Source organism: Rosa rugosa, chromosome 3, assembly GCF_958449725.1.
Source record: "Rosa rugosa chromosome 3, drRosRugo1.1, whole genome shotgun sequence".
NCBI lineage: Eukaryota > Viridiplantae > Streptophyta > Magnoliopsida > Rosales > Rosaceae > Rosa > Rosa rugosa.
Window position 1 is genome coordinate 12613325 of NC_084822.1, and position 20942 is coordinate 12634266.

At 37.7% G+C, this 20942-nt stretch overlaps 4 protein-coding genes across 9 annotated transcripts; 2 read left to right on the top strand and 2 right to left on the bottom strand.

The window, feature by feature from the left end:
- Positions 1-933: 933 nt before the first annotated feature.
- LOC133736840 (uncharacterized) lies at positions 934-7300 on the top strand. 2 transcript variants are annotated; one of them, XM_062164432.1, is made up of 8 exons: positions 934-1295; positions 1574-3389; positions 3513-3605; positions 4129-4398; positions 4493-5135; positions 5886-5961; positions 6043-6785; positions 6933-7300. In XM_062164432.1, exons 1-7 carry the CDS (start codon positions 1069-1071, stop codon positions 6098-6100), a joined length of 3183 nt encoding a protein of 1060 aa, XP_062020416.1. In that variant the 5' UTR covers positions 934-1068; the 3' UTR covers positions 6101-6785; positions 6933-7300. The 2 variants fall into 2 exon arrangements, with proteins under 2 accessions (XP_062020416.1, XP_062020417.1); XM_062164433.1 differs by having other exon boundaries at positions 1160-1291.
- A 1193-nt stretch (positions 7301-8493) lies between these two features.
- LOC133740119 (disease resistance protein RUN1-like) lies at positions 8494-14969 on the top strand. Of its 5 annotated transcripts, none has more exons than XM_062168041.1 (10): positions 8494-9209; positions 9465-10572; positions 10709-10960; positions 11074-12396; positions 12487-12554; positions 12721-12948; positions 13140-13217; positions 13300-13489; positions 13578-13855; positions 14009-14969. In XM_062168041.1, the coding sequence occupies exons 1-4, from the start codon at positions 8593-8595 to the stop codon at positions 11665-11667; spliced, it is 2571 nt and encodes an 856-aa protein (XP_062024025.1). In that variant the 5' UTR covers positions 8494-8592; the 3' UTR covers positions 11668-12396; positions 12487-12554; positions 12721-12948; positions 13140-13217; positions 13300-13489; positions 13578-13855; positions 14009-14969. The 5 variants fall into 5 exon arrangements, with proteins under 5 accessions (XP_062024025.1, XP_062024024.1, XP_062024023.1 ...); XM_062168040.1 differs by having other exon boundaries at positions 12779-12948; XM_062168039.1 differs by having other exon boundaries at positions 12507-12554; positions 12718-12948.
- Positions 14256-17658, bottom strand: LOC133737246 (guanine nucleotide-binding protein subunit gamma 4-like). Its single transcript, XM_062164848.1, has 5 exons — positions 17646-17658; positions 17081-17151; positions 15391-15443; positions 15177-15221; positions 14256-15093 (listed from the first exon to the last, which is right to left on the bottom strand). Exons 1-5 carry the CDS (start codon positions 17656-17658, stop codon positions 14976-14978), a joined length of 300 nt encoding a protein of 99 aa, XP_062020832.1. The 3' UTR covers positions 14256-14975.
- A 24-nt stretch (positions 17659-17682) lies between these two features.
- On the bottom strand, positions 17683-20862 carry LOC133740122 (uncharacterized). The gene is made up of 3 exons (XM_062168043.1): positions 20297-20862; positions 18613-19016; positions 17683-18218 (listed from the first exon to the last, which is right to left on the bottom strand). The coding sequence occupies exons 2-3, from the start codon at positions 18928-18930 to the stop codon at positions 17814-17816; spliced, it is 723 nt and encodes a 240-aa protein (XP_062024027.1). The 5' UTR covers positions 18931-19016; positions 20297-20862; the 3' UTR covers positions 17683-17813.
- Between the last annotated feature and the right edge of the window lie 80 nt (positions 20863-20942).

Here is a 20942-nt window from a genome sequence, read left to right on the forward strand (position 1 = left end):
TTAGAGGATTTTATGAACTGGGTTCATGAATTTGATTGTAATCCATTATGTTTCTTCTTCTTTCCACTACTACAAGATTTTGTTCACTTATAGGATCGAATGTTTTTTTTGAATCAAACCCAAAATCAGGTGTCAATATATTCATTACAAACCAGAATAGACTGTTACATACTCTTCCGCTGTCATCTATAGACAGACAAGAAGATAGTGGTAGTACACACTGTGGTACATAAACAATAAACCTACTCATTAGACATTTAAATACGTAGACATAGCGAGACTCCTCATTTGGTACGACTCTAGAGACACAAGAGGTACATAAAGTGCACACGAGTGTTTAGTTTCCTAAGACAAAAGAAATTATTGTAATTAGACATAACTAACTAACATAGGGATGGGCCTAGGGAAAAAAAACTCTAGCCAAACATATTCAGTTCAAGGCAGATCCAAGAGAAGCCCACTCAAAGCCCATCAGGCCTGGCTGGGTCCAGGCCCAGCCTCCATCTCCAAACACGCTAACCAGCGAGGCCTAGCCTCCATCTCCAAACACGCTAACCAGCGAGCAGTTCCAGCGTTGCTCCGCCAACCATGATGTGACTGCTCCGCCACGATCTCCGCCGCCACGATTCAGAACCGCCACAACCTAAATCACCAGGAATGGCGCAGCCACACCCAACGTCACCACGAACTCACCCAGATCCGTGTCCCCGAATGTTGTTTAAGATAGAGTTTAAGATAAGTGAGTAAAGTAATACATATATATTTTTTAACATAAAAATGATATTTAAAAAATTATTTAAGGGTCAAATAAAACAAAGATTGGTAAATTATAGTGATATTTTTCAAAATTTTCAAAAAAAAACTTTTTGGTTTTTTTTTTTTTTGAGAATGAAAGTTTTTGATCTTTGAATTTCGTATTTGCCGGAAAACAAAAGCAAAGCAAAGCTCTCTGAGAAACTAGAAAGCAGAAGACAAACCAAACCAGTAAGGCGAGAGAGAGAGAGAGAGAGATTAGAGAGCAGAGCAAAGAAGAAAGAGAATGAGAGATGGTAAAGCAATCAGAGCGTGATGATGCAAGGCCTCCACCACCAACAGCAGCAACTAGCCGCCCTTCTCTCCGTCGCCCTTCCCAAGGACGATTCCTCTTCCCCCTCTAAACCCGACGACGATGACTCCGCTCGACTCGCCGCCCTCAACTCCCTCCACCGCGCCATTCTCTACCCTCCCAACTCCCTCCTCGTCACTCACTCCGCCTCTTTCCTCGCCCAGGGCTTCTCTCAGCATCTCTCCGGTAAGTATAACCCCTTTGCCTTTCTCAATTTCACTCTCTCGTAGGGTTTACTCTATATCGTTCATTCTTGCTTTATTATCTCTTAAACCTAAATTAGTGATGCTGTTAGTGTTTTGGTTACTGTGAAATTGGAACTATGTAGCTTCATACTATGCCTAAATTTATATTTAGGGATCGGATTTTAAATGACTATGCTTTCGATTGGAATCATGCAAAATTCATGTATGTAATCTAGCCGTAATTATTTTTGTTTATGTTGTTTGTCTGGAAATTGAATTGTAGATGTTATGGGGTGAGGCAAGAGGCTGCGGTGGCATATGGTGCTCTTTGTGCTGTGGTTTGCTCAATTCCTATAACTTCAAATGGAAGACAGAACCATGTTATGCTTGGGAGCTTGGTTGACCGCTTCATTGGTTGGGCGCTGCCGTTGCTTAGCAATATCAGCGCCGGAGATGGGACCGCAGAATTGGCACTGGACGGCCTGCGAGAGTTTCTTAATGTTGGGGATGTTGGCGGGATTGAGATATATGCTTTGTCAATTCTTAAAGCATGCCAAGTTCTTCTTGAGGATGAGAGAACCTCCTTGAGTCTGTTGCACCGCCTTCTCGGTGTTTTGACTTTGATTTCATTGAAGTTTTCTAGATACTTCCAACCTCATTTTCTTGACATTGTTGATCTGCTTCTCGGGTGGGCGTTGGTACCAGACCTTGCCGAATCGGATAGAAGAATTATAATGGATAGTTTCTTACAGTTTCAGAATCATTGGGTGGGTAGTTTGCAGTTTTCTCTGGGATTGCTGTCGAAGTTTGTAGGAGACATGGATGTTTTGATTCAGGATGTAAGTCATGGAACCCCACAACAATTCCGAAGGCTGCTCGCGTTACTTTCATGCTTTTCAACAGTATTGCAGTCCACTGCTTCTGGGTTGCTGGAAATGAAACTACTTGAACAAATTACTGAACCCCTTAACAGAATTATTCCTCGGTTGTTGGGATGTTTATCTATGGTTGGAAGGAAATTTGGGTGGTTGGAATGGATTGGGGATTCATGGAAGTGTCTGACTCTGCTGGCAGAAATTTTTTGTGAAAGATTTTCCACCTTTTATGCACTTGCAGTTGATATTTTATTTCAAAGTTTGGAAGTGGACAATAGTAACCAAGCAGTGGGAACTGGAAGAATTACCTCCTTCCAAGTTCATGGAGTTTTAAAAACTAATCTCCAATTATTATCTTTGCAGAAGTCTGGGCTTCTCCCAATCTCTGTGCAGAAAATACTGCAATTTGATGCTCCAATCTCTCAGTTGCGTTTGCATCCTAATCACTTGGTAACGGGCAGTTCGGCTGCCACTTATATATTCTTGCTTCAACATGGGAATAATGAAGTTGTTGAACAAGCACTGACTTCATTAACAGAGGAGCTGGAGTTATTAAAAGGGATGCTGGAGAATGCCCTGGGCCATGACGATGGGGTTCTTGCATGTTCTAAAACATATTCAAAACGTGAATTGTTTGCATTGATTAAATTTGATTTGAAGGTTCTTCTGTCATGTGTTTTCTTCAGTGGGGGTAATAGTTATAGTTTGATTGGCCAACCAGACATTGCAACCCTATATCTTATGAGGTCAGAAAAGTTGGTAGAGTTTATTATTGAGAAATTTAATCCTTTTGACTTGCCTATTATGGAATATGTGGATTTGCAAGTCAGTGTTTTGAAGACGTTTGACAGGTTAACAGTAGTTAAATTCTTAAGTACCTGCTCTTTGTCATATCAGAGTAGTGGAAAATCATCAATGGATGTTACCTCCAATAAATTACTTAATAGTGAGTCTTTGATGAATGAACATTCGGTTGTGGTTGTTGAGAATCTGAGAAAGTACAGTCTGTCTTTTGTGAAAGCTCTCCATATCTCTTCTCCTCTTGCAGTTAAAGTAACTGCGCTGGATTGGGTACAAAGATTTTGTGAGAATGTTATTGCTTTTGATGAGAAATCAGACACAGAAACTCGTTTCTATGAAGTGTATGGACAGTATGGTAATGATAGAATTATTGGGAACATGCTTTACTCAATTATGGATGCTGCATCTGATAGGGAACCAAAAGTGAGGTCACATGTTTCTTAAGGGCTGCTATCCAAATGTGAATTAATTTCCTTTTGTATTTTTGTTAACTCTCCCGTTGCGAGGGATGGTTTCTTATATGGCTAATACTTTTACATTCACCAGGTCCTTGCAATAACTGAAGATCTACATGATGTTCACAGTCTAGGAAAGGAGGCTGCTGCAGTTCATCGTTCTCTTGTGGAAGACCTTTCAAAGGTTTCCCTCGTCCCATATGTTTTTTTTTTTTTTTGGTTCTTTTTGTTTTTTGGTTTTTGTTTTTCTTTGGTGTTTTGCTGATTTTAGTTTTATTTGTTCCTGATGTTCAGGATGATAAATGTTTCTACATAGTATGATACCTCTGTTAGTAATTTTCTGTATAATACACGTATAATACACGCACTGATATATTTTTTGTACCTCGTACTTTTGAATGGTATTCATTAAATTTTTTGTACTTTTGATTAACAAGGTAATATACATGTATTATAACCAAATTTAAACTTTTTTTTCTTCTGTATTTTACATTTTTACACATCATTGCAAAAAAAATAAATTAATAATTTAGAATTTAAAAATTTGTTGATTAATTAATTAAAAATGATTTGCTGAACTTTTCAGTGAACTGTTAAATGACATCGTCTGAATAATACACGTATTTTTTTTTTCTGTATTATACATGTCCCGTAGTTTGCTAATTATGATAACCGCCATATAAGCTGTTTGTTTACATCTTGGGCAGGCAAATGCAATTCTTCTTCCACTGGAAACAGTATTGTCCAAAGATGTAGCTGCTATGACTGATGCTGTGTGTAGGGATAGAGAGACCAATATGGAAATATCTCCGATTCATGGACAAGCCATATACCAGTCCTATTCTTTAAAAATCAGGGAGGCTTGCCAGACCTTACATCCCTTGGTGCCCTCACTTACCTCATCTGTGAAGGGGCTCTATTCTATGTTGACCGGGCTTGCACGAACTGCAAGTCTTCATGCTGGGGATCTTCATAAAGTATATTCACAGTCTTGTCATAAATTATATATTGACATCAGGGAGAATAGCATGTTTAGCTGAAAACCAACTCTTTCTCTTTTATCTCTTATAGGCTCTTGAAGGACTAGGAGAAAGCCAGGAAGTAGAATCGCCGGTAACTGATGTATCAAGGCCAGATCTTGCTACTGATGCTGCTGGGTTTGATGACAAGGAGAGAGAGAACCTCTCCATGTCAAATAGTGAGAGCATCAAAGATTTTGTTGGCATTGGACTTCCTTTGGAAGATAAAGGATGGTTATCTCCACCAGATAGTATCTGCAGTAGTAGTACAGATTCTGGCATTTCCTTGCCTGAAATGAGTCTTCCAGTTAGCTTCAATGATCAAGAAGATATAAAGCAACAGCTTTTGCACGGACCTGGTGGCAGAGATGCTATAGATTTTCAAAATACCACCCCTTACTCTCAAGCTGATAGCCAAGAAATGTTGGATTCTCCTCACAGATCAAAATTTACAGACGCAGATAACACTCATGTTGGTTCTTTCAAGTTAGCACCTAGTGACCTAAATGAATATCAACTGGCTCCAGCATCACCAAGTGATGACCCTGTCAGTGTCCGTCCTGACACTTCACGTCCTTCAAATGAGAACAGAGAGGTGGTGTTTGGGGGTAAAGATGAAATATCCTCACTGAACAAGGTTATAATTAAGGATGAAACTTGTGATGCTACACATGCTTCTAGTCGAGTTGGCAGGGGTAAGCATGCTTATCCCATAAAATCTTTTACCTGCACTTTGTTTGTTTGTTTTGTTTTTTTTCATTTTTTTTTATATATTTGGAATTAAAAACACAGTTAAATGGATAATCAAATAGAAAAGATGATTATGGAGTATTGGATGATATCAAGTGCTAGACTGGTAAGCGCATTACGAGATAAAAAGTATTCGTTAATGAGTTGAGAGGAAGGAAGAGGACGGTGGTTGTTTTTGTTTTTGTTGTCTGGTTGAAGAAGCTTCAGCTCCATGATAAGGAGCAAATATAATCCCAATGTTCCAGTGCAATTAGCCATTCAAGGGGTAGAAGGGGAAATAATTTAACAAGGGGTGCAACGGTAGATCACTTTGTTTATGAAGGCCAACTTTCCTTGTCCAGCTCTTCTATGCTTACATTTTATTCTTCCCTCCATGTAACAAGTTGTGGAATACTTGATTTAAATCAAGATTCCATCTCTCAGGACGTGAAATTAGTTGTGAAAACTTTTTGAAATGTAAATTTTACATTAACAGGTGTATGACTTATACAGAGCAAAGGGCAATCCGCTGAGAAAATAGAAAATAAGGATGGGGGAATGCTAGTTCTCTTGTAATGGGACATGATGAATATAACTTTATTTTTTGGACGAAGAGTAAATCTCCTGTGTCAACTTTTAAGCTATGAAGATACAGAATTGCTCTCAAGCCGGTCTTGCCATACCTTATCTGTGTATATTTTGGTCTTTTGTACTAGGTAAAAACCCTTATGCAATGTCAGTCTTGAGACGAGTTGAGATGAAACTAGATGGTCGAGATATATCTGAAAACAGGTAAGTGCTTCTTCTAGAGATCTTATTATGTTAGATTGGTTGTAATAATTGATATGACTGTGGACCTTTGTGTATTCTCAGAGAAATTAGTATCTCCGAACAAGTGGGCTGTCTACTTAAGCAAGCCCCACTAGTGTAGACAATCTTTGCAACATGTATGAAGGTTGGACACCATGGATTTGAACTTGTGGAGTTGCTGCCTTCTATATGTACGAGGCGTATTAATTTAGAATAGGGTTGGTTAATCCGTTTTTGCCTTGCAAAGTCAGAGAATTGAGAATGGAGCCTCTTACGCTGGGCAAGGCATTAATTGCTTCAGCAATCCCATCTCTTTGGCTTCACATCTCCTGATCATTTAAATGAGCAATGGTGATTATTTCGTAAGAAATTGGCCGTCAATGTCTAATAGCTCAGTTGTTGGTGATATCTGGTTCATTAAACCTTGCCCCTTCTAGAATGGCCAGCTGTGTCTTTAGTGGAGGATAACTTGAAATTTTTCAAGTGTTATCTCCCTCTAAATTGTGGTGCCTTGGGTGAGATTATGCATGTGACATGAGAAGTAGTCTCGTGTGGAACTCGTGTTATTTGTACTTGGTGGTTGCTAAGCTGTCTTCCCTGCTTTAATGCTCTATAAAGATGGAAAAACTTCGCAGACGCCATTGTGGCAGACTGGCTGGAGAATGCCATGTGACGCACTTTGAAAGAGATTCCAGATTTTAGCAGCAAGCTGGCCTGGTGTAACACAGTTGTTCGTCTGTGGTCAATTCTCTGTATCATGAAAAGCACTGCTACTCCCAACAAGGAGTCACAAATTTACTACCAATGTGAGTGATTACTCTGTCCTCTTCTACTATGCCTAGTTGCATTTTCTGGCATTGCTCTTTAGTGTTCAATGGGTAATACATCTTTAGCCAGGTTGTCCGGTTCTTTTTGGCAATTACTGATCTGAGGATGTCTTCCTCATTTTGTAGGCAATCAGCTCACTTTTGCACATGTTGTATTTGGTTTAGAAGATCTTACCTCGCATGGAGGAATATCAAAAGTATCAAATATCCACAACATAGGAAATTCTTAATTTCGTCAACGGCATTTGTCGACCAGCTCTTCCTTTTCGGTCTGGGAATCTCTTTGTTTGATACTGCCCGGGGAAGGTCAACATCTTTTTCCTTTTTACTGTGGTATAATAAGTTAAGAATGTAGCTCTTATTAAAGAGAGGTCAATTGCTAAATAAGGTTCTCTGATAAACGAGCCAGATATTGGTGCTCAGTCCTACTCTGATATTGCTACTTAATATATAAACTTTCTATACTAGTGTATTTTTCTCTTCTCCAATATAGATTTACTGTTGTCCCTTATTATCTAGAGAAGTTCAAACTGCAAAATAAAAATAGACGAATATAAAAAATTTCGGTCCAGTTTATTACAACAGATATTTAGTCTCAAGTATGTCCTAGGGAAATTGGTAAATCCAATCCGTTGGTCCAAAAAGAACTCTTAATCTTATTATGAAGGAATTCTTTTTATTAGTCTTCGACTGGAGGGCAGTGAAGGAGTAAAGTATAACTTCCTTGGTAATGACTAATGGCAACTGTTTTCTCCATTCATTCTTAAAAAGTGGTAATACCGTAATACCACTTGCTTGCTGTGGTTTCGGACTTTTTTTAACTTTGGATAAGAATCGAAACCGACCAATGTGGCTGATAGAAACGCAAAGCCAACAGGTATTTCTTCTTCAAGCGTGCCTGTACCGTGTGCGTGCTTCTTATATAATTATCGACGATAACTAGTTCATATCTTCAACACAATCCAAGTTTCAGAACAATATCTCACTCTAATTTTTCAGAAGTACTTGAAGAAGATTTCTCTATCTTTGATCTTCAATTGTTGAAGATTTATGGAGTAATGAGACAAAGGAGCAGAGGAAGAAGGATCAAACCCTTTCGTCAAATGCCTCGGCTGCATCAAGCACTGATGTTGGGGTTAACCAAGCGAAAGGAGGTATATGAGCTTGTTAGCTCCTATTTTCTGCAAAGCCATGCGTGTACACTATTCATAATTTCGATCATTTCTAGACTAGATTTAATTGTTATTTGCAATGAATTAGCAGAAGAAAGAGAAAAGTTGAGAAAATTAAAAGATTTTAAATCTAGACTTAAAAGAGAAACTCCCGACTACTGAGATATTATCTTTATAGTCTAGAACAAAATTTATAAAGTTGAGAAAAATATTCGAGATATTAAATATACTCTTAAAGACGAACAAAAACCTCTTGATTATTTAACACGCTATTCGTCCAGTCTCAGTTTCCATGCTTGTGCAGTGGTTTAGCCCTTGAAGATGTGCAGTTGTGTCATTTTCTTCCTTCTTCTTTTTGCTTCTTATTATTTTTTTTATTTGCTTGACTTTTAAAATCAATAACAGTGCTAAGGTTTGTAACAATGAAAGTACGTATGGTAAGTTTAAGACCCCATAGAACGTCTCAGTGTGATATTGTGGTAAGTTTAAGACCCCATATATATATATATATATATATATATATATATCAAAGAGATATAGTCCTGGACAGTAACAATACCGTCCCAAATTATTTCAATTCAACCTCCTCACTCATCCTCCTGCAATCAAACACCATGGATCTGCGCTGGTCCCTTCTTGGCCTAGCGGCCTTTGCTTTATTTGTGAAAATTACTAGGTCCAAGGATCGACCGGCATCACCAAACAACAAGAACAACGTGGATCTGAGCAAACCTCAAGTCGGAGCCTCTTCGTCTTCGTCTTCCTCCTCTTCTTCCACCCATTCGTTCACACACGATGTCTTTCTGAGCTTCAGAGGTCCGGATACGCGCAACAATTTCACTGGCCATTTGTACCGCAATTTGGTTCAGGAGGGAATTAACACCTTCATTGATAATGACCTTACAAGAGGAGAAGATATAACAAAGGAGCTTCTCGATGTAATTGAAGCATCAAGGATTTCCATTGTTGTATTTTCTGCCAACTATGCGTCTTCCAAGTGCTGCTTGGATGAACTTGTCAAGATCTTTCAATGTAAAGAATCCAAGCAACAAATTGTTTACCCAATTTTCTACAAGATAGATCCGTCGGAGACACGGTACCAGAAGGGCCAGGTTGGTGAAGCAATTGCTCACCTTAGCAAATACAAGGGTAACTCAGAGAAGGTGGAGAGTTGGAAGGCAGCTCTTCAACAAGTAGCCAGTTTGTATGGGTGGCAAATCAAGGATGGAGGGTATGTTTGTTCAATCTCAAGCATCTCAACTTTATAATGCAGATTTTTACATTCCGCCATTTAACTATTACTGAGTTAACACATTACATGATGTTTAATCTTACCCATGCATCAATAGTTTCACTAACTAATGGACTACAATTAGAGTATAATCTTGAATATGATTTAGTCCAGTCATTGATTCGTCCCCTAAAAAACTGAAAATATAGGAAAGTTTAAACTAATTATTTCATATGCATGCTTTTACATTTGCAGGCATGAAGCGAATGTCATTGATGAAATTGTTAAAGAGATATCAACCAAAATAATGAAATGCACCCCTTTAAATGTGGCAAAATATCCTGTTGGAATAGAATCTCGTGTAGATGACATATGTAAGCAGTACTTAAATGTAGGGCAAGACAATCCTCACATGGTAGGGATATGGGGAATTGGCGGAATAGGAAAGTCAACACTTGCAAAAGCTGTTTTCAATTCAATTAGCCATGAGTTTGAACATAGCTGTTTCTTGAGAAATGTTAGAGAAGAATCATTTTCATATGGAGGTCTTGTCAAGCTACAAAACATTTTTCTTTCTAAGATTATAGAGAGGAATCCACCTAAGGTGAACAATGTTGATGAAGGAATCACTGTGCTAGAGCAAAAACTAAGCCAGAAAAAGGTTCTCTTAGTTCTTGATGATGTGAACCACTTGGATCAGCTAAGAGCACTTGCCGGAGGGTGTGATTGGTTTGGCCAAAGAAGTAGAATTATCATAACAACAAGGGATATAAATTTGCTAAGTGCTCATACAGTCAATTATTCAATATATGAGGTCAAGGAATTAAATCATCAAGAAGCTTTGGAGCTCTTCAATCTCAATGCCTTCAAAGGAAATAAATGTATGGATGATTTCTTTGAACTTGCAACTAATGTAATACGTTATGCTAAAGGGATTCCGTTAGTTTTGGAAGTTTTGGGGTCAGATCTATGCAGTAAAGATAAGGATGAGTGGAAAGATGCATTAGAGTATTACAACAAATATCCTAACCAAGATGTTCAGCAAACTCTCAAAAGAAGTTACGAGGGATTGGAGGATCGGATGAAAGAAGTTTTTCTGCATATTGTATGTTTCTTTAAAGGTTATAAAGAAGGTTCTGTGATCCATGTACTACAAAGATGTGACCTGAATCCCAAGTATGCTCTCAGAGTCCTCGTAGAAAAGGCCTTAATAAAAATTGAGAAAAACAATAGCATTTGGATGCATGACCTTTTAGAAGACATGGGAAAAGAAATTGTTCGGCAGGAGTCCCGTGATGAGATAGGACAACGCAGTAGATTGTGGCTATATGAGGATGTTCTCGAAGTTCTTGAGGAAAACATAGTAAGTGATATTTATTTAGCTTTATGATATTCAATACACCCTCACTTATAAAATCTTGAAGAATTTTAAAATTTTATGTGAATATTTATTATGAGAAGAAGTTGCTTAATTTGACCCAATTGTTATTTCATATTAGGGAACGGATAAAATTAAAGCCATCGTGTTGAGAAGAGAAGAGATGTATAGAGGAGACATAAAGTTGAATCGCGGAAGCTTCACAAACTTGAAAAATCTTCAAATTTTTATAGCCGATTCCAATGATGATCATAATAAGATACTTTGTGGAGAGGGCGTGGATTATTTCCCCAACAAGTTGAGGGTCCTTCACTTAAATGGTTTCTCGTACATGGGTGGGCCCTGCACGAATTCACTAGGCGAGGGATTGAAGGTATTTAAAAGAATTCGATCACTTTTTACACATATTGCTGCAATTTAATTTGTTCAGAACTTATTATTTCAATCTTTTTAATTTGATTATTCGGTTCTCTTTCTCCCAAACAGAATATGCGGTATTTGAAATATATCAAATTGTGGGACTGTTATGGTTTAACAAGAATTCCCGACTTATCTGGATTAACAAACTTAGAGTATTTGTATCTGTCTGATTGGCATGATCTAGTTGAAGTTCATCCTTCGGTTGGCCGTCTCGATAAGCTCGTCGTTTTGAAACTCGTCTGTTGTTTTAAGCTGCATATGTTTCAAGAGAGGATCAACATGAAATCTTTGGAAACTCTGAGTCTCCATTGGAACTCGCTCAAGTTCTTCCCTGAAATTGAGGGAGACATGAAATCTTTGAATCGCCTGGATCTAAGTGAGACTGACATCAAAGAGTTACCTTGCTCAGTCGGAAATCTCACTGGCCTTAAATCCTTGTCTCTATATAGGTGTCATAATCTTACAAATGTACCATCGAGCATTTTCTATGGACTGCAATGTCTGGAGGATCTTGATCTACGGGAATGCAATAACCTTGTTACATTTCCAACAGAGTCAGAATCACGTCCTCCGCCGGTCTTTTCAACTAATCTCACTTCCAGATTACAAGTTCATCTGAACGGTTGCAAGCGGCTTGAAGAAATTTCAGAATTTCCATGAGAAATAGATTTCTTATCTGTGTGGGGTTGTGAGTCGTTGGAAAGAATTTCAAAGTTGTCAAAAATTTTGGGGGGTAAAGATTCAAAAATGTTCGGTGAGTTGGAATTGATACGCTGCAAGAGACTCTGCGACAATCTGGCTCGTGGAGTAGTATCAGAGGTTGAAGTTGACAAGCGACTATTTCATCTGGCCAAGAAGAGAAACAAGATGACAGAGGAATCGATGGGAGAGGCAGACAAATTGACTGCTCTGCTGACTCTTTTTTTCTCTTGTGCGAAATCTGAAGAATTCCTAGTAGAATTTCCCGCAAGTGCTCCGATTCCAAACTGGTTCACCTGCCGTCAGGATGTGAATTGGGATGTGAAGTGGTTGATAAATAAAGAGCATGAGTTTTGCATTGAAATTCCTCAAAACTCCAATTGGGACAACGAAGGGTTGGCTCTCTGTATTCAATTGAGTTCTCTTCAGGCCACTCTTTTTGTTTACATCAATGGAATAAAGTTTGATAAGAAATCCGTGTGTGAAGATGTGTTGGTGCATTACATTCCATTCGTTACAGTAATAAGGAGGTTGAGTGAGTGTGGGATGCCACCACCTGATATGTTTCGAGTTATGTTTCGTACTGAAAATATCAGTGTTTACATGGGAAAGCCTTTGTGGGGAAGCTGGGGAGTCCACCTGATCGAAGATTTGGAAGGAGAAGGCCGATGATAGTCCAGCTGACTTCCAGTAGGTTCATTATCTTTGTCTTTTTCTGTGTTTTAAGGCTTCTTTTATAGCCTACTATCATTCTCAAAATCAATATCATATTTGAATCAGAAACGCATTCTGTTGTCCAGGTATATGCTGATTCTGCTGCCACTGAGGATGACGTTGACACACCCAAGGTACAAAACACTTAACTCGGAATAACTACTCCTTTCAAAACATGATGCTCGATCATCATCGTACAATGTTAAGGCACTTATTACCTGTCTCTGAGATAATGGCACATACATATGGTGTAGATATATCATATATTGTTTCTAATTCTGAACATGCCTTGTGTAGCAGAACTAGTCTAGGTTGAACGCTAAAACTTTTCTGAATTTCCTCGACTTACTTCGTTCAGGAGTTCAATCTAGAGGAAATGATTGAGTGAGTCTTTGGAATCAAACCTGTAGAGCATGATCAGTGGACTTGATAAGACCTACACCGAGGGTCTATATGTCTGAATTCCTTGTCTGTTCCAGAGCAGTAAAGACGCACACATTGATCAATGTTCCAAAAACAAAAGGAGAGGTACGCAAAAAGCCTTGCACTTTAACGGTTCTTTTGGTTGAAATCACATTTTGGCTTGGCTTAATTTAGATCTGGTAGTAACATGCAGTAATTGGGATGCTGATAAATTGCTCAAGATTGAATTTGGTAATTGGACCTACTCTGCACTCATGTTTGTAGCCTTTGATTTTTGATTGTTTCTTTTTTTGTAGGTGGTACAGATTTTAATGGCCCAGCAAGTGTGGGATGATATGCTCAACTTGAGGAAGGAATTTGTCTGTTCAACTATGGTACAGATTTCTGCTTCCATTGGAGCTTTTAGTGGAGACAGTCCCATTTGACTACTTTTAAACTTCTCTGTTTATTTTGTAGACAGACTGATCTAATCAGTGGGATGCCAAACTGATCAAGATTTAATTAGTTTAGTACTGGGTTCTACTCTACACTCATTTTTGCAACTCTTGATATTTGGAAAGGTGAAAATCAGCAATGTTGTCCTCTAAAGGCAAGCTAAGATGAATCTAGAGGACTGGTGGAGACAATAATGAGTCACTGAGTTTAGGTAACTTGTTTTTTCTGTAAGTGACTACTGCAGTCAATCTTTGCAATATGTATTAAAGGTTGGTCTTATGGGATTTGAACTTTTGAAGGTGCTGTCTCCTAATTACATGCACGCAATGATCTATGTAGAATGCATTGTAAAGGTTGGTCTTGTGGGATTTGAACTTTGAAGGTGCTGTCTCCTAATTACACGCGTGCAATAATCTATGTAGAATGCATTGTAAAGTGCTTTCAAGAAGATTTTGGATTCTTGGTAGCAGCCTTGCATGGTGTATTGCATCCCTACTTTTTCGGTCAGTTCTCAGCATTACCAGAAGCAGTCTGGAAATGGCAACATGGATTCTGCATTGTACATCTGCATACCAATGTGAGTACACTTTTTTTCTTTGTTCTTTTGCAGTTTGTCATTGCAATGCTTTCTTCCACAATTACTGTGGGTCTTTGATAGTAATATATGTTCAGCAAAGTTGTCCAGTCCTTTTGGCAATCGTTGATTTTTGCTGTCTACCTCATTGTGTAGGCAATCATTTTGATTTTGCACAGCTCATGTCTTAGAGAGATCATGATCCTACCTCTGCAGTAGGAATACAAAACCCACACGACTACTTTAAATACTCAAGTAGCCCAAACCTCCAACACAAATTGTCCCAACGGGTGCAAGGTTAACGTTGACAGAGTACTGCAGCTCTGTCTCTGGAAGAATTGGTGCAGGAGAATATTATGAAGGATTTTAGCAACTGGATCAAATTAAGGTTTTTCTGTAAGCATTGCTCTTGGTACAATCATGAAAGCTGAAGTCTGGGGTTTGTTCAAGGGTCTTCTTATTCCAGCTTAGTTAATCTGCAAAGAGCCTATTCTGTGACACTGGCTGGGACAACTCAATGACTTATCTAGCTACAAGGAAGTTAATGAAACGGCAGATAACTTGCCAAGCTCGATTGCATGAACTTTTTTGATATGGGAAACTGATTCCTTTCCCTTCAAATTTTTGGTTGTAGCTATTTTTGTTGTATATCTGGGGAAAATGTTGAGCAGGAATTGCCACTTTGGTAGTCAAGGGCAACTGAAACACGAATTACAGTTACATGGACTGCAGCATGAATCCTTGCATAAACCACAGCATTTACCGCTGCATAAACCGCAGCAGGAGCAGCGTGGCATTTCTAGGTGAAGAGAGCACCCATCACAACAGCAGCAACAGCAAATCGATGACAAACAAAAACAGGCATTCCACTGTACCACAAACAATCTTATGTCATATTAGGAAGTTTGGGCATTATGTCTAATTGATTGATATTGCATTACAGAGGGAAAAGAAGAGGACAAAGATACTGCTAATCAAATGTGAAGGTTAACTTGTTATTTTAGGAACCAAGCACAAAATGTAATTCAAATGCTTCATGATCTTTTAGCACAACATATTTTACATTTCCTGGGAAGTTGTTCTCAGTTCAATAGTGCTAACAATTTCTTTGTTTGAAGCAATTTTATCTTAATAGTAGAGCAGCATTTCTCTTGAAAATGGTAAACAAGAAATGAAAAGTAAAGAGAAGATGGTACCAGAGCCATTTCCAAAAGAGACAGGATCGTCGTTTCTTTCGATTTCTGCTTGACAAATAAATACAAAATAATGATCACAATGCACATAATGCAAACTAAACTTTACAAAAATTTGGTGATATTCTTACGTTGGTATTAATGGATCTGGATTCGCAGTCACAAAATCAGCAATCCTGCAAAATATTCATATTCAATCTACTAGAAGATGACTAACATTATATAAAGAGAATCACCTCATTTTTCGTACATGGCTAGAACAAACAAATTTGAAAGATATTCAATTCCAGTTCCTTTTACTCTAAAACTAGGTGCCTCCAAAAGGTAATTGAAAAACTAACATACTCTTTGCAGCATCGGGAAGCAGGTTGGAGGCATTCAACAGATTTTAGTTCCTCCTGCCCAAGCGAAATAGATTAATGAGCTTGTTAACTTTCCACAGAAGCTAAGAGGCGAAATCAAGAAAATTTCCAGTGAGATTATTATTGCATAATATTTCAAAATATCCTGTTTCCAATCTGAACATAGGTTTGTTTACTATTACTACTATAATTTATGCAGCAGAAGAAAGCTACCACCTTACCAATAGCAGGAATCTGGTTATAGGTCTAAGAAGGAAGACTAAGAGGTATAAAAGTACACTTTTGGCAAGTAGCCTACATAGGCTTTTCCTCATTCATTTCAGTCCCTGATTGGGAACCTATAATTTGATAGTCCACTATGGAAAAAAAGGGAGTGTGTACCAGTAAATAATCATAGATCAAATTGAACACAAAGACCATTCTGATGTATTGGTCAACAAAATATATCCATATTATTATTTGACCAGGTTAAACACAATTGGAGGTATCAATTATGAAGTCAATCAAAACCTGACAAACACATTGGAGTGTACCCATTGACTGGAGAACAGATACCAGCCACAATGAAACAGAACACAATCATGCACTTGGCCTACATTTTTATAATTCAATATCACCAATTAAAACCAGAACAAGAAGCAATAATTCAGAGAGCACACTCTCCATGTCGTTTGCTGCAAAAGGGTGGGGTTTACGGTGCTAAACAAAGTTAACTATAGCTCAATAGCAGACCAAAATTTTCCAACAAGACAAACCGAAGAGAATCATTCACCGGATGAATCTCTAAGATTACTATCGAAGAGGGTCTGAAGCTTTCAAGTTTTTTAGTCCATGAAAAGTAATTAGCTTTCAAGTTTATTAGTCCATGAAAAGTTTACTAATCTCCTATGCTCTTTGGTTAAATTCTCAACTCCATCCTTAACTTTAAAGTAACTGCTAAGCCAACATACGGTCTTAGCTATAAGAACACTTCCTCAGTAATGGTCTTACAGTTCACAGAGATGGAAGTCCTACCTTTTCAGTTTGACATAATTAAGCTAATGAGATCAAAAGGGTATTCTATACTACCTTCTGGAATCTAGAGTAATCAATGAACCCTCACCTGCAGTACAATTGTATTGTGAAATTTTGCCTTCTACTTCCAAATATAATTATCCTGATCGTATTAGATAACAAATTCTGCATAGTGTTCTTGCATACTAAATGTCAGTGAATTACTAGCATCATCTATATCTTGAAACGAGAAATCATAAGTAGGATATTTGACAGTAACAAATCAAAACCATGAAGCAATTTAATTAGTTTCAATCCATAAACAAATTGGTTTTTACCAGAATAGCAATAGGCATGTGTCTTATTAAGACAATGACTAATGATTCTTCCACTAGTTCATGCTCAATAAACATTTTCACACCTGAAATGCCAAACTTAGAAATTCCTTTCCTATCCCTTTTGTGAATTCAGTAATCACACACACACACACACACACACACACACACACACACACACACAGACGTACAGCCCAATTTCAAATAACTAAACTTTCACATTGAAAACAGCTTGCCTATCACTCTTAAGATTACATTCAAAACTTGAGAACTCAATAATACTCAACATCCACAATGAATATAGAACTACAACAACACATATAAAAGACAGAAAGAAAAACAAACCAGAAGAAGTGGTAAACTGATGAACTTATAGAATTGCAGAACTGGTAAACTTATAGAAACCAGAAGAAAACCTAATTAAACCACTAATGATTACAGGTCACCCATAATGGATACAACAGAACAATAGAAGTGATTACATGGGAAGATATCAATCCCCCATATTCTCTCTGCTGAAATCGGGTTGCTATAAGACAGCTAAAAGTCCTTGTAACTTTGTCGAAAAAATATAAACATTGCTTCCCTAATTAAGATTAGGCCCCATTAACAGTAGTATAATGGAAAAGCAACTACCTTCAGAATAGCAAAAGGGATATGACTTATTAAGTTGATGGACTGAAATCAAGGTTCAGCCTTGGCACTTGTACAATCAACTAGACTCCAAATATATAAAATCCAAACTCGTAACGCAACAACATATCCAATACTGGGTTTGCCAGTTAAGAGAAGAGTGTGAATTCAATTGAGAGAGCAAGAGGGAGTGTGCAAAATATCTATGAAATTTGGTCAAAATTTAGACCTATTAAACTTGCATCTTTCTGTTATGACAAAGAAATTTAACTCACACCGTTCAGATTCATTACACCAAAAGACTTCACTATTTAGAGAAGCATTTTATTTAATAGTCAGTACACTAAACAATTGCATTAAGTGAATACTGAGTGGACATACATGTCATATATAATTAACCTGTTGCCCTATCACTTATTCGCCTTCTTAATACACGACCTAGCTCTTATTCACATATGTTATCAACTAATATGAAATACCCTTGGTTTGCATATTTGGCTTTATATTCAGTCCACAGCTGATCGACTGTCTTCCCGAGCAACTGGTTAAAGAAATCGTTACTGTAACCATCTATCATCTTCTTGTTAAGTTCTGCCACAAACCCGTCTTTAAGACCATTGCAGTAATCCAGGAACCGTGCAGTTACGCTGTAACCCTCGTCCCAACTGTTACCATCACCAGGTTTTGCAAACGAGGCGGGTATAAAACCAGACTTCAAGGTCACAAACTCAGCAATCCCTTCTACCACTCCGGTAGGAGCTTGACCTTTTCCATTCCTCTGCAATGAGTGTGTGATCTCATGGTAAAGTACCCAATTGAAGTCGTTTTTGAGATTTGCTGCCGGTAGGTCCTGAATACACAGTAGTAAAAATCATTCGCAAGTGTAAGGTAAAAAATTAGTATAAAGAAGATATTGACATACCGAAAAATAAAGTGTTGTAGAAAATTTAAATTTCATCATCAAAGGAGTTTTTAATGCAAAATTTTGATGACATTTGAATATTAAAAAATTCAAATGTCTTTCATTTCACGAGTTAACACGTATGTCAAAACAAAATTGTCATAAACTTCATCCATATTCAGCGTAGCTGGGGATAAAATGTAATGATAAAATAATGAATTGTGACAAGAAAATTTTCTTATACTTCGAGATTGCTATGCATGTGTATATATTAGTCAAAAGAAATACCAAAGGGAAAAAAAAAACGTAAAATCTTGAAAATCTTGACCATGTATATATGTACCTGGATGTACTTGGCTGAAACATGAATAATGTCATCGCTCGAAACCGCAATGCCTTCTCTGTCTTCGACGAACAGGCTTATGCGCGGCGTGTCCCTTCTCTCTGCAGCTGTAGTTTCCTTAAAGAGGTTCCAGATGAAATCAGTCGCGTCTCTCATTCTTTGCTTGGTGTAGTCCATGCCCAGCTCGTCTCTAAAACGGACTCCACCAGGGGTGCTGAGAGCCCGGTTCTCGACCATGTACTCAATAGCTTGAGTTTCATGGACAGTAGCTAGGGCTAAGAGAGAAGCAAAGACAAATGAAAGGAGAAAGCGAGCCATGGTGTTTGAAATGATTTACCAAGTGACTGTAATTTGTTATGCACATAGTGTTTGCTCTTTGTGGTTTATATATATAGAGTTTGGTTCTGCAAGACATGTTCAGCATTAGGGCGTTTACTCACCAATATTCATTAAGAGCCATGTACGTAACTACGTAAGGAACGAACTAAATCACTAATCCATCTTTGATTTGTATTCAATTCAATTAACTGGCATATGGTCATAGTCTTCTTACCAAAACAAAAGTCCTAGTAGTCTGCTTGACTTGGAGTTTTCCAGCACTTGAAATAAATGTAGGGGACTGGTGATTAAGGGGTTGAAAATGTCTTCGTTTTCTTTTTTTCCTTTCATTTCTAGTAATATATTTACTTCTGTCCAAATCATGGCGAGTTGTATACAGATCAAAGGGTGAAGAAAGAATTGATCAAGTCCAGCAAGGTACCTTCGGCCCATAAATGATTAAGTTTCAAGATTTTAATTAATGACACAATTTTAACCAATAGGATAAGCCATTAGTCGTTTTGGATAACATGACCACTGTAAAACAACTTTGTTAAGGAGGAGGACAGAATGGATGACTTAATTTGTTAAGAGTTTTTTGGCTACGGATCTGCTCTATGTTAAGAAAAGGAGGAGGACAGAATGGATGACTTAATTTGTTAACAGTTTTTTGGCTACGGATCTGCTCTATGTTAAGAAAAGGAGGAGGACAGAATGGATGACTTAATTTGTTAACAGTTTTTTGGCTACGGATCTACTCTATGTTAAGAAAAGGAGGCTCCCAAAGTGGTGAGAATGATAAACTAGTAGGAACTGAGAATTTGAAATATAGGCCAACACAGATATAGGATCTTGATCATTTAAGAGAACTAATGGCAAAGAAGCAGAAAAACAAAGTTCAAAGAGTTAATAATAGATATATTAAGCTTTGAATGCAGAATCTAACTTGGACATAGAGATAAACAAAATGGTTATCCTCATTCGTTAGTGAAAGGGTTCACAGCTTAAGGATCAAACATTTGCCTATAGGTTCAACACAGATATAGGATCTTGATGGATCATTGATCATTTAAGATAACTAATGGCAAAGAAGCAGAAAAACAAAGTTCAAAGAGTTAATAATAGATGTGTATTAAGCTTTGAATGCAGAGCCTAACTTGTACATAGAGATAAACACAATGGTTATCCTCATTCGTTAGTGAAAGGGTTCACAGCTTAAGGATCAAATATTTGCCTAAAGACATAAGTACAATAGTCCTCATAGTGAGGCATTGGTACAATAGTCCACATAGTGAAATAAATGAGGCACAATTTCACAAAAATAGGAAGAATGGAAAGAATTATAATACTAATAATGTTTCCTGACCTTCTCGCACTGAACGCATTTGTCTTGATTGTATGGTGATTGAACCATAACCTTCTCTTTAGTATGTGATTAACAATTTCGTCAATTACACCTGAGTGATCTCTGAGGAAATTTAGATAAAATTGTGAGTTAGAAACTTAGCAATGTAACATAAGAGGCAAAAACAATATTAGCATTTGGCAACACGTAAAATCTCGGTCATCCCGAAAGTTGAGAATTCCTTTTTCAAGCTCTCGGTCATCCAGCTAAAAGTTCTACTCTTTTCCTTCGATGATTCGTCTTCGATTCTGCATCTCCAGATTCATAACTCCCATCTCACACGGGTGAGGATCCATGCCCGTCCGATCCAACCAAGGGTCACCGCTTCAGCCGGTTGGTTACATAATTCAACGGTCATGATCTCCTTTATATCTCTATCTGACCATATATCTGGTGCGCACCACTTGACGAACAGTGCTCGCGCTGCACAATAGAAAAACCGCTTCTTTCCTCCTCTTCTTCTTTATTTCCAGTTCTATCATCGTCTTCTTCTTTATCAGTTCCATCATCATCTTCTTCTTTTTAGTATATAAGAGCATCTCCAACAGAATACTTATTTCAAAAAAATTTTGAAATTTAACTAATTTTAGGCTAAGTTTGATCTCCG

What these genes read in the sequence shown, in the direction of transcription:
- LOC133740122 (XM_062168043.1), bottom strand. Translation starts at nt 18,930, where the DNA reads ATGGCTCGCTTTCTCCTTTCATTTGTCTTTGCTTCTCTCTTAGCCCTA. An exon ending in TTTCAGCCAAGTACATCCAG is followed by an intron (nt 18,219 to 18,612) that starts GTACATATATAC and finishes CTGTGTATTCAG; the next exon opens with GACCTACCGGCAGCAAATCT.
- LOC133740119 (XM_062168041.1), top strand. Translation starts at nt 8,593, where the DNA reads ATGGATCTGCGCTGGTCCCTTCTTGGCCTAGCGGCCTTTGCTTTATTT. An exon ending in AAGTTCTTGAGGAAAACATA is followed by an intron (nt 10,573 to 10,708) that starts GTAAGTGATATT and finishes ATTTCATATTAG; the next exon opens with GGAACGGATAAAATTAAAGC. An exon ending in CACTAGGCGAGGGATTGAAG is followed by an intron (nt 10,961 to 11,073) that starts GTATTTAAAAGA and finishes TCTCCCAAACAG; the next exon opens with AATATGCGGTATTTGAAATA.
- LOC133736840 (XM_062164432.1), top strand. Translation starts at nt 1,069, where the DNA reads ATGATGCAAGGCCTCCACCACCAACAGCAGCAACTAGCCGCCCTTCTC. An exon ending in CATCTGATAGGGAACCAAAA is followed by an intron (nt 3,390 to 3,512) that starts GTGAGGTCACAT and finishes TACATTCACCAG; the next exon opens with GTCCTTGCAATAACTGAAGA. An exon ending in CGAGATATATCTGAAAACAG is followed by an intron (nt 5,962 to 6,042) that starts GTAAGTGCTTCT and finishes GTGTATTCTCAG; the next exon opens with AGAAATTAGTATCTCCGAAC.
- LOC133737246 (XM_062164848.1), bottom strand. An exon ending in TCAGTTTACCACTTCTTCTG is followed by an intron (nt 15,444 to 17,080) that starts GTTTGTTTTTCT and finishes TCGCTTGGGCAG; the next exon opens with GAGGAACTAAAATCTGTTGA. An exon ending in GCTTCCCGATGCTGCAAAGA is followed by an intron (nt 15,222 to 15,390) that starts GTATGTTAGTTT and finishes AATATTTTGCAG; the next exon opens with GATTGCTGATTTTGTGACTG.